At 56.2% G+C, this 13,516-nt stretch overlaps 6 protein-coding genes across 6 annotated transcripts; 2 read left to right on the top strand and 4 right to left on the bottom strand.

Moving 5' to 3' along the window:
* Positions 1–966: 966 nt before the first annotated feature.
* Positions 967–2,269, bottom strand: SETTUDRAFT_117339 (uncharacterized protein; the record flags this gene model as incomplete). The annotated part of the gene is made up of 3 exons (XM_008029248.1): positions 967–1,442; positions 1,518–1,963; positions 2,063–2,269. 3 exons carry the CDS (start codon positions 2,267–2,269, stop codon positions 1,076–1,078), a joined length of 1,020 nt encoding a protein of 339 aa, XP_008027439.1. The 3' UTR covers positions 967–1,075.
* Positions 2,270–2,628: 359 nt separating this feature from the next.
* Positions 2,629–4,295, bottom strand: SETTUDRAFT_137144 (uncharacterized protein; the record flags this gene model as incomplete). Its single annotated transcript, XM_008029247.1, has 6 exons — positions 2,629–3,059; positions 3,108–3,269; positions 3,317–3,823; positions 3,872–3,898; positions 3,946–3,996; positions 4,044–4,295. 6 exons carry the CDS (start codon positions 4,293–4,295, stop codon positions 2,982–2,984), a joined length of 1,077 nt encoding a protein of 358 aa, XP_008027438.1. The 3' UTR covers positions 2,629–2,981.
* Positions 4,296–5,597: 1,302 nt separating this feature from the next.
* SETTUDRAFT_20444 (uncharacterized protein) lies at positions 5,598–6,909 on the top strand (the record flags this gene model as incomplete). The annotated part of the gene is made up of 3 exons (XM_008028702.1): positions 5,598–5,672; positions 5,727–6,044; positions 6,265–6,909. 3 exons carry the CDS (start codon positions 5,598–5,600, stop codon positions 6,907–6,909), a joined length of 1,038 nt encoding a protein of 345 aa, XP_008026893.1.
* Positions 6,910–7,800: 891 nt separating this feature from the next.
* On the bottom strand, positions 7,801–8,784 carry SETTUDRAFT_179521 (uncharacterized protein; the record flags this gene model as incomplete). Its single annotated transcript, XM_008029246.1, has 1 exon — positions 7,801–8,784. The coding sequence occupies one exon, from the start codon at positions 8,782–8,784 to the stop codon at positions 7,969–7,971; it is 816 nt and encodes a 271-aa protein (XP_008027437.1). The 3' UTR covers positions 7,801–7,968.
* A 250-nt stretch (positions 8,785–9,034) lies between these two features.
* On the bottom strand, positions 9,035–10,142 carry SETTUDRAFT_163719 (uncharacterized protein). The gene is made up of 3 exons (XM_008029245.1): positions 9,988–10,142; positions 9,593–9,883; positions 9,035–9,536 (listed from the first exon to the last, which is right to left on the bottom strand). Exons 1-3 carry the CDS (start codon positions 10,114–10,116, stop codon positions 9,162–9,164), a joined length of 795 nt encoding a protein of 264 aa, XP_008027436.1. The 5' UTR covers positions 10,117–10,142; the 3' UTR covers positions 9,035–9,161.
* A 1,060-nt stretch (positions 10,143–11,202) lies between these two features.
* SETTUDRAFT_163718 (uncharacterized protein) lies at positions 11,203–13,035 on the top strand. The gene is made up of 2 exons (XM_008029244.1): positions 11,203–11,902; positions 11,987–13,035. Exons 1-2 carry the CDS (start codon positions 11,294–11,296, stop codon positions 12,812–12,814), a joined length of 1,437 nt encoding a protein of 478 aa, XP_008027435.1. The 5' UTR covers positions 11,203–11,293; the 3' UTR covers positions 12,815–13,035.
* The last annotated feature ends 481 nt before the right edge of the window (positions 13,036–13,516 follow it).

The raw sequence follows: 13,516 nt of genomic DNA, 5'->3' as shown, positions 1-13,516 counted from the left end.
TCACTTTATCTCACTACGGTGTATTCGCAGGAATCATGTAATCTACTTCCAAGTACGTACTCTTTTTTTTTCCCTTTCCCTGCTCGTATGAATTACCAGGATACTAGATTTGCTTAATCACGTTGCCTTTGGTTTGAGTGTTTGAAACTGCAAATTAACTAACTGTACATACATCCATTCATTCATTCATTCATTCATCTATCTTTTCTTCTATCTCGTACAACTCACCGGGTATCCAGTATGAAGACATGAATATGTCATGGATAGCAGCACTAGCTATCTCTCTCTCTCTCTCTCTCTCTCTCAGTCAGTCTATCAGCCAGTCTACCATCATCCCCAACACCAACGCTGAGCCTTTCCTTCCGCCAACCTCCAACCCCCCCCCCCTCCCCTGCATATCCAACACATGCACATGCACATACAAACATGTACAGTAAGTATATATGTAGGAACATGAAAAGAACAAACAACTGATGTGATTAATACCCCCTTAACTAGTCTCCAGCCGAGCAAGTGAGTGAGTGAGTGAGTGAGTGAGTGAGTGAGTGAGTGAGTGAGTCAGCGCATTGATACTAGACCAGGGGCTTCTTCTTGCATATCTTCATGTATATGTATGTATTTGATACTGGCCTTGCGTAAGTACTTTACGACATCCATCTACACACACACACACTGATAAAACAAACGCACAAACACGCGAGGAATCCCTACATGAACATTCAAACCCAACCTAACCTTTTTTTTGTAAAACATCCTCGACGAATACAGACACTTTGCTCCGTCTGCTTCCAGCCTAAAACTGTTATTTCCCCCCCCACCCCACCAACCACCAACCACCATCGTCTCAGCTTTGTCTGCGCCCGAGTTTTTTCTCATCTCCTTGTTTTTCTTTTCTCTCGGTCTTACAGCATACATTGAATATAAAAAAAGAAAAAAAACACCCGCATGAATGAAGAGAAGAAAGAAAAAAAAAGAGGTATATCTACAATTACATGAACGCTTGACTCGTCCATACGGCCTGCGAATGGAACAAACAAAGCTCGTGTCTCGTTCCCATCCCCCCCTTCTACCACGTCTATTGACTTTCTTGTTTGGGCTGCTGTAATGTTTGCTGCTGCTGCTGCTGCGCTTGCTGTTGTGCTTGTTGCAAACTTTGCTGTAGAGCATTCTGACCCCAATTTGGCTGCAAGCCAGCGCTATTCGGCGGCTGTACTGTATTTGAGCCGACGCGTTGTGGGCCCGGCGATTGCTTCATCTGCCCCGTCTGGCCCTTCCAGCCGGGAAACAGCTCTTGGAGCTTGGTGTATAGTTTGGCAAGCTCCGGGTGTGACGCGGGCACCGACATGATGGCGGGCCCCGGTTGCATTTGCTGGCCTGGCTTGGGCACCTTTTCGGCGTTCTGCGCGAGGTAGGCGAGGTTTGCTTGGAGACGGCGCATGTAGCTGGACGCGCCGTGTCAGCTTGGGGTTGTGGACACAAAGGGGGGGGGGGGGCCGGATAGTACTTACTCGACATACTCCTTGGATGGCTGGGCCTTCTCGCCCTCTGGCTTCCTGTCGGGCGTGGCGCCTACATGGCCCGACTTGCCCTGGGCCTGCAGGTCGCACACGTCCTTGATCAGGATGCTGTTGATCTCGAGCAGCGTCGCGACGCGGTCCTGGGTACGCGCCGGGGTGACGGGCGACATGGGCGAGGGCGGCACGGGCTTGACGGGCGTGTGGACCTGGGGCGGGTCCGACTTGACGGGCAGCTGGAGGTTCATGGGCGTGTGCTGGCCGTTTGAGGGCAGGCTGCTGGGCGAGGGCTGGGGCTGGGGCGTCGCAAAGGGCGGCTGTCCCGTGACGCTGGCGGGCGAGGCCGTCTGGCGGTTCTGGGCGAATTGCTGGTGGGCAGGCGAGGGCATGGGCTGGGCAAAGGGCGCGGTCGAGTAGGGGCTGGGCGACGACAGCTGGTGGTGCTGTTGCTGCTGCGGGTGGTGTTGGGCGTGGTGTAGGGCGGCTGCTCCATGGCGTCAGTCAGTCCGTCTGTCAGCGTGGACAAGAGTCCTCGGGCGGCCATGGACCGGCTTACCTCGCTGCTGGAGATACGGGGCTCCAGGCTGCATTACACTATTTCCCATGGCGCCACCCATGGCCGGAAACGGGCCCTGTTGCGCATACTGGCCGGGCGTGGAGGGTTGCTGCTGGAGGCGGGCTTGCGGATCAAATTGGGCGTGTTGCGGGGAATTGGCAAACTGGCCGCCGTACGCATTAGGGTTATTGAAATCCATCGCCGGCACTCATTGGCCACGTCGCACAGCTCGGATTAGATTGATCGGTGGGTTGATGGGGAGAAAATGCGGTTCGTGATAAGGTTAGGATTCGGCTCTAGAAGCCTTCGAATCCAGCCGGCCACCCAGCCGAGCGAGTCATGGCCTTGACCCAAGCTCCCCTGGCAGCGCGTCCACCGTCCAAGGCGTCCAGAGAGCCGCACCCACCGCGCTGCCACGACGAAGCCCGCCGACCACCACCACCACCACCACCACCACCAGCGCAGCCCTCGTCTTGGTGCCCGCCTGCCCGCCGTGCCGTGGGCGTTGCAGCCAGCCCATGACGCCGCGCCACCACCACGGCCTCCATCCCTCGCTCTCCCCGCGCATCCCTGCTCCCCCGGCCCACAAAAACGCTTGACATGTCGTCCGGGATGTGACGAGACGCGTCCAGAGCTGCCTCTCAGGTACCACCGCTGGCCCTCTTAATTACCACCGCGTCCGGTCCTGCATACCATGTGCCCATCCATGTCCCATCCATGTGCCCATCTCGCCGCCTGCCCACCTCGCCCACCTCGCCTTGTACTCGAGCCGACCTCCCTCCGCCTCCTCCTCTAGACCCCCTCGGTGCGTGCCATGATATCTGTACCCATGTGCCCGCTGAACTTTGACATGCACTGCTTTCGGTCCGAACGGATGGATATACCACGCAGACACCCAAGCGCCATGAGACTCATCCTCGGCCCAGCACCTCCTCCTTGGTCGGTGTCTCTTTGCGCCGCAGGGCCACAAAGTACGCCTCTCTGGATTCCTGCGACGGTTAGCAGTCGACGCCCCAAGGCCAGGCCGGGGTGCATACTGCGCGTGACGACTCGGGCTTCTCGCGCTGGACTTTGGTAAAGAGCCGCTTCAGCTTCGTCTCAAACGCCTTCTCTTCCGGGCCCTGGTAGTACTTGCAAAGAAAGTGGCCCCCCGTCTTCAGTGTGTCAAACACAAACGTCAGCGCTGCCATGCACAGATCCTATCTCCGTCAGTCTAGTTTTGCCTTGTCCGCGAGGGCATACCAACCATGCTGCCCGCATGGTCTCTGAAAGCATTGCCGCTGGTGTTCATCATCCTAAAATATGGGTCACTAAGGCTCTTTTTGTAGAAGCCAGTCGTTTGGTCCCAGGGTGCTGACATGTCGCTGAGTACCACGTCCACTACTCTTCCCTGCTGCATATCCCGCTCTTTTAGAGATAGCTTGGCCGCGGATGATGCGTCGCCATCCTTGTTCTCTATCGGCTGCCCAATCACTTCAAGGTCGGCGCCGTCTAGATGCGCCTGGCGCTCAATGTCAATGTATCCCCGCTGCATTTCTTCCAGCTCTTCCTCAGTAAGCCCTTCACTGACGCTCGAGGAAATCTGTCTCCTGGGCCGACCCAGCTCAGGGTCTCGCACATATGCCCGCACCTCTTCTTGGATGGCAGGGGACAAGAAGTCGCCTTGAATGGTCGAGACACCCCGGGGAGGTTGCGCTGGTATGAGATCAATGCCAATCACACGTCCGTCTGGAGATGTACGGTTCACAGCCACCTAACCAGAGTGAGATGAGTTTGGACGTAGAATATAACATCAGCGAACCTGACACCATGAGCCCGGTGCATATCCCTGGCTGTGTTAACCTTGACTCTTTCAACACCCACATGCACGCCTACCAAATCAACAACCGTTTGACCGGGCTTGAACAGTTTGTGTTTTTCATTGAGCTGTGCGTGATTAGTCACTGCGCACTCTTACTGCGATGCGCTCCTACCTCGAGCAGCTTGAAAGCCGCACGGCTCTTCAAGCCCTTCACCCGGGCTTCTTTGGCGAAAAAATCTCTGCCCTGTCGCGATTTCCACCTTGTCGAGGACGATGAAGAATGCCGAGTCCATGGGGCCAATGCTCGAGCAGGAGAGCTGCAGGTTGCACATGCTGATGCAAAGCATACCGCATGTTTTGGGTGAGCGCAACGGCCCAGCAGCAAGCTATCGGTCAGCTGTCGAAAAAGGCGACGTGATAGCATGATGCAGGCGTAGAGGGAGAGTTTCTACGGCTCGCGCTTTGCGGCAAGGATCGATCCACCCTACGCAGCACAAGCCACTTATCGATAACGAACAGAGCACCGCGACCCGACCATCTTCACGTAGTACGACATGCATGCAGCAGGCGTACTTCTGGGCTAATCGTTGTTTCCATGCAAACACTCTTTCCTGAAGCCGTGCAGCCATTGCGGCCATTGCAGTCACAGGCTCACCAGCCACCATGTCGGTTCCTTTGGGAGGACTCGGTAGTTTTCCATCGCCAGCAGCATTCCGCGATCCGATATATTATCGCCCCCCTCAAGGTCGACCTCGGATTACCCAAATCATCACCAAGTCCTTCCACGGCCGATGTATGCACCCCACAGTCTGCAGTGGGCATGGCAAGATATCGTCGTGGCTGGCTGTTGGTCGACTTGTTGTTCCGCGTGTGCAGGTGAATGGCGACTACGAGGGCTGTCCAGCCATGCTCTCGAGCGACACGGGGCGTCGTCTCAGGTTATTGCACTGTTGGCGTACGGCAACAAAGACTCTATTTCTTTGACAGCTGACCAGAAAGGGATGACGTGCGCAGCTGACGGCAGCGCCCACGGCCCTGGTAAGGGGTGCTGGGGCGTAGCACCGGACTTTTCTAGAATGCCTTGCGCCCCTGGCCGTCTGGCAATAAGTATGTGAGCATGTGCACATAGTCTGGACGGCCCCAAGACTGTGCTACATGACGCATGCCGAGTCGTCTTGCCTCGAGCCATGTGCAGCGCCATGTGCAGCCAGCTGGGCATATCGTCGACAGACAGCGGCCGGGAACAGACGACAGGTGTCACTCGGAGCCAGGTATCTCGTCGCAACGGTCCGGACTGGGCTGTCAGCGAGTACCGGGCGGTTTATACTTAAACGCGGCGCGGTTCGTTGGTTGGCCGCGCTAGACTAAAATCTGCCTCTTCCTCCGCTTGTCCTCAAATCTCCACATCGCATGCCAGCCAAACACGGCCAACCCCATCGCTCGGCGACACACACGACACAGGCGCGCCCACGAGTGCAGACAATCCTCTCCTAGCCGCCTTGCATGGAACATCGAATTCACCGCGCATTGACCGTCTCCACCGCTCTCACACAACGAGAAACCTGTCTACATCGCCGCCGCAGTCACCTCCGATGACCTCGAAACCACGTCGCGCCGCCTTTCCTTTGCTCCGATAGAACCTTTGCTCCGCTCCGGCTGCACCAGACTCGCTCCATCCGACAGCAGCGCGCCCCCCGCCCCCCTGATCGTATCGTGGACCGACACCATGTCGAAACCCTCAGAGAAGCCGCAGCCACAGGCGGCCGCCATTATGAGCGATGAGCCTGGAGAAGGCGTCAAAGTATGTCGTAGCACGGCCTGCACCCCCAAGACTTCAATTGACACATGCATCCAGGCTCTCGGCACTCCCGACATCACCAGCCTGCAGCGCATCCGACAGGTCTTTGCGCAGCCAGTTCTCGCTTCCTTCGTTGCCGGTGGTGTAGCTGGCGCAGTTTCCCGCACCGTCGTTTCCCCCCTCGAACGCCTCAAGATCATCTTCCAAGTCCAGAGCGTCGGTCGCGAGGAATACAAGATGTCAGTGCCCAAGGCGCTGGCCAAGATGTGGAGGGAAGAGGGCTGGCGAGGCTTCATGGCTGGAAACGGAACCAACTGCATACGCATCGTTCCCTACTCTGCCGTGCAGTTTAGCGCGTACAATGTCTACAAGCGGGTAAGTCCATTTCTGGAATTTGGCGGTTTTCTTGATTTTTTGGCGAGTCACTTGCTTTTTGGGTTGGATCAGGAGGAGCAAGACAGGACACACTTGATGCAAGTCTGGAGTCTAGGGCTGGAATGGGTAGGGTGAGGAGGCAGGAAAAAGACGGAATATTTGGACAAGGACAATAACGGTCGGGACGGCCTTGGCAACTTCAACAGCTAACTTGCCCTAGTTCTTCGAGAGCGAACCAGGTGCCTCGCTCGACGCTTACCAGCGACTGTTCTGTGGAGGTCTCGCCGGTATCACTTCTGTCACCTTCACGTATCCGCTCGATATTGTACGCACACGTTTGTCGATTCAGTCTGCATCGTTTTCGGCGCTCAAGAAAGAGGCTGGCCAGAAGCTACCGGGTATGTGGGCACTCATGGTGGACATGTACAAGACTGAGGGTGGAATCTCGGCCCTGTATCGGGGCATCCTGCCTACGGTAGCTGGTGTTGCACCCTATGTCGGCCTAAACTTTATGGTCTATGAAATTGCCCGCACCCAGTTTACCCCCGAAGGCGAGAAGGACCCTAGTGCCGTGGGCAAGCTGGCAGCTGGTGCCGTCTCGGGCGCCGTTGCACAGACGATTACATACCCGTTCGACGTCCTGCGGCGGCGATTCCAGGTCAACACCATGAGCGGTATGGGATACCAGTACACGGGCGTTGGCGATGCGGTCAAGCAGATTATCAAGACGGAGGGTCTGAGGGGCATGTACAAGGGCATTGTGCCCAATCTGCTCAAGGTTGCACCCAGCATGGCCAGCAGCTGGCTTAGCTTTGAAATGACACGAGACTTGCTCATGGGCAAGTGGAACTCTGGCTTCTTGTAAGCCGATTTACCCGAACGCCACCTAGCTCAGATCGGCAGCAGCTTATTACTGCACACACCGCTTTTCGAGCACTCTTCCGGATAGACAGCGACACATTAACGACCACGACGACCCATTGTGGGGAAATGAACATGCAACACGAACATTCTCGAAGAAAAGAAAAAGAAAAAACATCAGCATTGCATTGGGATTAGCGTGGCTGGGAGATTTAATCTGGGGAACACCGTGACAAAAACCCCCTCCTCCCCCTAAATTTATGGATATAGCGACGGCGTTTGAACTAAGGGGGGATCCGTTTTGCAAACTGGCCACTTGTAACAACGATTTTGCTTCATTCTTGCCTTTCTCTTTCTTTCTTTCTTTCTTTCTTTCTTTTCTTCTCGAAGCCCTTTTCTCGGAGCCACAAACTTTTACCCCCTCTGCCTCTAGAGAGAGAAAAAAGGGCGATGACGAGGAGGGGGGGGAGGCGCTTCAAAGAAAACAGCCATTGGGAAGGTTTCCACATAGACGCATCTTTTGCACAGTCCAAACGTGATTAGGACATGGACATGGCATGCCCTGTATAACAAACATTGACGGCCTCGAAATGTAGTAGGGGGGAGGGGGGGGCTCATAATCAGGATACGCTTGAGAATATAGAGGGAATTTCATTCTGACCGTTGCAAAAAGAAAAAGTTATGTTTTGAGCTTGTTGGTTGATTGGTAGTGGTATTATTGGTAGTGGTGATGACGATGATGATGATTGTCAGCCATTGGGAATTATACAAGTAAGCGGCATGTTGGGATTCCGCAACTCTAAGCCTTTACCAGCACTACTACGTACGTCGGTACTACATAGCACCATTAGTCCAGTGCGGCAAAAGTTGAAAGGACATGGCATTTGAGAGACGGGCTGAATTATAAAAAAAACAGACTACTACCCACAGCATATTGAACGCTTCTTTGTGATAGATGTATGTACATATCATAGCAGTGTTACGACTAGACTCTGTTTCAAATGTGCCAATGATGACTGAAAACTAGTATGTCATACCAAGTCTCTGATACTTAGAATTAGTGTTAGCACATGGTACCCCGACGATCAGCCCAATACTCGTCTTCCTCAAGAGCCGTAGCTTCCTTGGCCAGGCGATCCGCCAGGGTATTCCTGCTTCTGGGGATGCGCCAGAACAAGACTTTGACGCCAGCTTTGCTCCATTTGTCGCGTAGTCTGATGAGCTCTAGCCAGAGGTCCTGGTTCTTGACGGGCTGGTGTGTTGATGTCTGCCATCCGTTTCGCATCCATTTCGTGATCCACGCCGTGCAGCCGTCGACGACGTACGCCGAGTCTGTTGCAATGACGAGGCGGCGGCAGCCCTCGTTGTTCCACAGACGATAGCCAAGCGCAGCAATGACGGCGCGCAGCTCCGCACGGTTACTCGTCTGCGGCACGGCTTCGCCCGTTGGGCCGCGGGATTCCAGTCGGAATTTCGAAGCGCCGAGTTGATGCAGTTTCATCGAAGCAGTCGAGTGCCCGGAAGACGTTGTGGGCGGAATCATCGAGGGTGAAGTTTCGGGGCGAAAGACAAAGGCACAGCCGCCTCGCCCATCGTTAGCTCCGTTGTTGCTGCAGGCCCCGTCCGTGTAGATGAGAAACTCGGATACATCTGAACAGCGAATGAAGCGTGGAGCCTGGATCGTGGCCTGTGACAAACGAGGCACAAAGAGATGTTCCGGGGTATCTGTCGCATTTGGAGCAACGAATCGTGTGAAATTGGATGCCGGATCAAGAGGTGGGAAGAGCGGTTGGACGTCTTGGCCACCAAGAACGACGTTGACACCTTGTGGAAGGAAACCTTCGGGAACAACGTGAAACATACGACCAACAGTATTCATGATTGGATAACAGAGAGAAGAAGTGTTTCATTTACGGTCAGTGCTATCTGCAGTCAAGTTGTCCTGACTACCCCGCAGAGTCACGTGTGGCAGCATTACACCGCTCTTGGAGCTTCGCTATTTATCAGTTTTATCACATGCTTTTCATGCGTCTATTCTTGGGAAGCTTTCTGCAATACTTCGGCAATATAATGCCAGGGGTCTAGGCCACGTCTTAGCTGTATTTTGTTCGACCTTTAGGCCGTGCAGGGGTTGTAGGTGTGGATATAGTTTCTTGCTGTTAGATATATTAGACATGGATGCTGTAGTGACACACCCCAAGACTGATTACTCGGAATGCGAGAAAAATGGTATTTACAGCCTAATTTTCATTTCCCCTACAGAGCACCGTCCTTCCTCAGCGTCTCGTTGCCCCAGGGCTCGCTGGTCAAGCTGGTCAAGCCACCGGCAGGCTCGCAAGTGCTCCGTCCACTCAATGGGCCTGGCGACGGCACCTTGAGGCTACCTGCGCTTCCGCCCGTGGCCTGGGAAGAGTGCTTGAGCGCCTTGAGCAGGTTGACTGTCGAGTCGTATGTGAGGTCCTCGTAGTAATCGTCGTTGATCTGGACCATGGGGGCGTTGGCACAGGCGCCCAGGCACTCGACCTCGGTAAATGTGAAGAGCCCGTCTGACGTCGTCTCGCCGTGGTGGATGCCGAGTACATCCTCGACCGCCTTCATGACGGAATCGCTGTCACAGAGCATGCATGGGGTCTGCGAGTCTTGCGTCAATTCTGTCTCTTGGATTCCTTGCAACCCCACAAACTTACCGTTGTGCAGACCTGGACGTGGTACTTGCCCACGGGATCGCGGTTGTACATGGTGTAGAAGGTGGCGACCTCGTAGACACGCATGGGCGGCATCTCGAGGATGCGCGCAACCTCGTTCATGACGCTGATGCTGCAGAAGCCGTGCTGGCGCTGGCCGAGGTCGAGCAGCGGCATGACGGCGGCCTTTTTGTACTGCGAGGGGTATCGCGAGACGATTTCCTTGATGAGCTCCTCATTCTGCGGCGTGAAAGAGAAGGGGATCTTGGCGTTGTTCTGCGGCGTGTCGCGGTGCTGGAGAGGGCATTAGCACATGTTTGGCTTTGCTCGCATTTTCTGCCTCCCAACGCCCGCTGGATTGTGTGTGTGTGTGTGTGCGAAAAGGTCAATTAACATACGACGTTGAGAGAGCCGCCCTCACTCGCCGCCGGGCGCGACACGCTGAACGGCCGCCATTGAGGCCTCTGGAACGGTCGCGCGGCGCGTGGGGCCAGTCGGCATGCAAAAGGGACCAGTCTCGAGGCCATGGTGGGTTGTGCTGCGGGCGGGAGGCAATGGCCGTGGATTGAAGATGTCAACGATGAAGCTCGTCCGAAGGTGCCAAGGCGGGCAGGGATGGTTGCAATCCGCCTCGTGTGATTGGCTGGGCGGCCAGGCTCGACGACGTCGCCAGCCTACCGCAACCCCTCGTCGTCGACACGTCCATCGCCATGTCCATCTCCATGCACGCCCTCGGTCACGGCCAGCGAGGGGGTGCCATTCCCAGCATCGGCATTCACGTTACTGATGGATGACGCCTTTACTCGATCGCGTGTTCCCGGGGCGGTCTCCACGGCTCTAGAGGGCTCTGGCTGCTCGACACACGGCGCTTGGTGTGGCAACCCATGCCCACTTACGGCTGAGCCCGCCACGTAGCCCTGCTCCACCGACCACGGCCGCCTGGATGGCTCGCTGTGCACGCTGACCACAGGCGCGGATGCTTCATTTTTTCCAGGGCCAGACGGCGATTCGGGCGGCGGGGCCTGTGTCTTTGCTGGCACCCACGAGACGCTGGGCCTCGGGCGGCGGGCAGAGGGAAGAGGAGGGAGCGAGGCTGCTTGGGCGATGGACCGATTCGCGGCAACACCAATGGAAGGGCGCCTGTGGCCGTCTACCACGTCCACGTCGGATGCGGGCGGGGCTGCCACTGTCGAGCCCGGTGCAGCGCGCGGTCCTGCAGCTCCTCAAAAGAATGCTCGGTGGGCGAAGCAACGCACAGTAAATGCCTCTCGTCCCCGTCACATGTGGAACGGCTCTGCACCTCACAGCCAATCGGGCCAGTCTTCGCCTCACCCGCGGCGGGCAAAGCCTGCCGTCTGATGTGTTGTACGCTTCTTTGCAGTGTCAATTTTGGCGTCTTCACGCCTGCAGCCCCGACAGTGCTCCTAACCTTGGGGTCGTGTTTCAGAGTCACCATGTGCCCACACTACGTGTACAGGCACGCCATCACTCTTACCGCGCTTCACTAGCATGGCGGTCAACCAACCTCTCCTGATATATATAAGTACCTCTTGTCAGCGATGCGTTGGCCCCCTCAATTCCTCCTTCGCATTCTCTCTCGCTAGTACCCACATCTAATCCCTTGTACCCTTGTTTTATACCTGTACAAATTTATACACAGTCCTCCTCTCCCACCACCACTACCCTTTTACACACACACCGAGCATGTGCAGATTCACCATTGCCACGCTCGAGTGCGGGCACCCGCAAGAAGACCACGTCGACACATATGGCTGCCCCTATTTCCAAAGAAGTAACCTGCACTGTGACCGCGACAACCCCAACAACAAGGACCGCTTTACCATCCGAACATGGGACCGCGAGGGCATCTGCAACCGGTGTCTGAGCATGGCACGCAAGAGAGAGGAAGAGGCGATTGAGCGCGAGCAGCGCAAGTACGACGAGCAGCGGCGCCGCGAGGCCAAGGAGCGCGAGGAGGAGCTACGCCGCGGCGAGCGCGAGGTGCTCGAAAAGGGCCATCGCCAGGCCGAGGAGGAGCGTCTGGCTGAGAAGCGGCGCCGTGATGAAGCACGCGAGGCCCGTCTGCGCCAGGAGCGTGCCCACGAGGAGCGCGTCAGGGAGATGGAGCGAAAGAGCAAGGAGGAGTATGACCGCCAGATCCAGAACCAGATGGACCGCGACATGGAGTACATGATGAAGCAGTCGCGCGAAGAGGCCATGCGGCGGGAGCAGGAAGAGGAGGAGGAGATACGACGTGCGCTGGCCGAGTCGGCGAGACTGCTCGACGAGGAGAGGAGGAGTCAAGAGGACCGGGTGAGTTTTTTCTTCTCCTTCTTCTTCTTCTATATTCCCATCCATTCACACCATGAGAAACATCAACTAACACCACCCGTCTAGATGACTTCCTCATCGCGAGACCGCGACGACGACCGCATAGAATCCTGGATCAAGAGCACCACAACCACAAACACAACCACGACACCCAGAATATACACTCCACCAACAATGTCGGCTTCGCCCCCCTCTCCACCCGCTACACCCCCTAAACTGGCCGCTTCGCCTCCTCCACCACCACCGCTGCCCACTGCTGCCAACAAGAACGCTGCTGCTATCAATACCAATGCCAATGCCAATACTACAGCTACTACTACAAAGACAGCTCCCCGCCCCCCACCAGCGCCCAAGCCCCCGACCCCAGCCAAGGAAATCAACTACTCGCTTCCCGCCGTCGGGGACCAGAAAATCGGGCGGTTCCGCCTGGGCAGCCGCGCGGTGCCCATCCACGAGTCTCAGGATATCCCCGAGGCACCGCCTACGCCGGCCAAGCCCATGGCGCCCACGGGGGCCGCGCCCTCGCCCATGGTGCGCCTGGGCGGCGCCATTCCCGCGTCCGACGTGCCCATTGTGCGCGAGATCAAGGGCCAGGTCATGCCTGTTCCGAGTGCCATGGATGCCGCGCGGACGGGCCTGAGGAAGCCGAGTGTCTCGCGCAAGGGTCCTCCTCCGCCCGTGCCTGACCGCAGCGGCAAGGATCCTCAGCTCGAGGCGATGCTGGCTAAGCGCCGTGCCTGGGAGCCAGAGGACGAGGACGATGCTACTATTACGCCTCCGCGCTCTCCTTCAAAGGGCCACTCGCGGCTTGCAGACGAGCGCGCCCGGAGAATGACGCCTCAAGAATTCGACTCAAAGCGCAAGATGGGCTGGAAGAATGCAGACGACGAATAATGCTCTTCCGAGTGTCTTTCATTTTTGTTCAAACATCAACTTAGTAATCTGCATCACATTTGTGCTATATCGCTTAGCTTAGCTGTGCAGCCCACCACATACATAGTTTTTTTTTCTCTCTTTTCCTTTTTTTCCAACTCTCTGGGACAGGTTTTGGGACAGGTGTGCTACCGACTGACTAGCTGGTCAAGTAGTCATATTGTTTTTGGATATTTTCCCCCAAAAAATCAAATACTATGCCATCATCTCGAGTCCTGCGCAGCCACTATGTGACGTAATATTCGCGCTTTAACGTGTTTTATCAGTAAGCGGCCCACATCAGTAAGTGGCCCACCCCACCAAACCTGACGCGATACTCTCCACAACCACCACTATGCCGCGACAACAACGCTCTGTACAGACTTCTCGTGAAGGTAGAGTTCTTCTAGCATCTCGCGCGCTTCAAGAAAAACGTGTTGTAAGCTAGCGCCAAGCTGCTATGCTATACGACGCTCCACGAACAACGCTCCGACGACGCCTCCGCGGTACCAAGCCACGATCAGAGACAGCCTCCGTCAATCGCAAGCTATCAGCTGTCGAAGAGCAGTCTCTTGTTCAATGGATCATAGAGCTAGATCGACGAGGCTTTCCGCCCCATATTATCGACGTGCGACGGATGGCAGACGCTCACTCGCTGCGCGTGGCCAAGATCCACCTCCACAG

This window comes from Exserohilum turcica (genome assembly GCF_000359705.1).
Source record: "Exserohilum turcica Et28A unplaced genomic scaffold SETTUscaffold_3, whole genome shotgun sequence".
Classification (NCBI taxonomy): Eukaryota; Fungi; Ascomycota; class Dothideomycetes; order Pleosporales; family Pleosporaceae; genus Exserohilum; species Exserohilum turcicum.
Note: the sequence above shows the minus strand (reverse complement) of the source record. Positions and strands in the feature narration are given on the sequence as shown.

Bases quoted from the DNA above. Each gene is read 5' to 3' on its own strand.
- SETTUDRAFT_163719 (XM_008029245.1), bottom strand. From the start codon at position 10,116: ATGGCCTCGAGACTGGTCCCTTTTGCATGCCGACTGGCCCCACGCGCC. The intron at 9,884-9,987 runs GTATGTTAATTG...TGCCCTCTCCAG, and splicing joins AGGGCGGCTCTCTCAACGTC to CACCGCGACACGCCGCAGAA. The intron at 9,537-9,592 runs GTAAGTTTGTGG...CAAGACTCGCAG, and splicing joins ACGTCCAGGTCTGCACAACG to ACCCCATGCATGCTCTGTGA.
- SETTUDRAFT_163718 (XM_008029244.1), top strand. From the start codon at position 11,294: ATGTGCAGATTCACCATTGCCACGCTCGAGTGCGGGCACCCGCAAGAA. The intron at 11,903-11,986 runs GTGAGTTTTTTC...CCACCCGTCTAG, and splicing joins GGAGGAGTCAAGAGGACCGG to ATGACTTCCTCATCGCGAGA.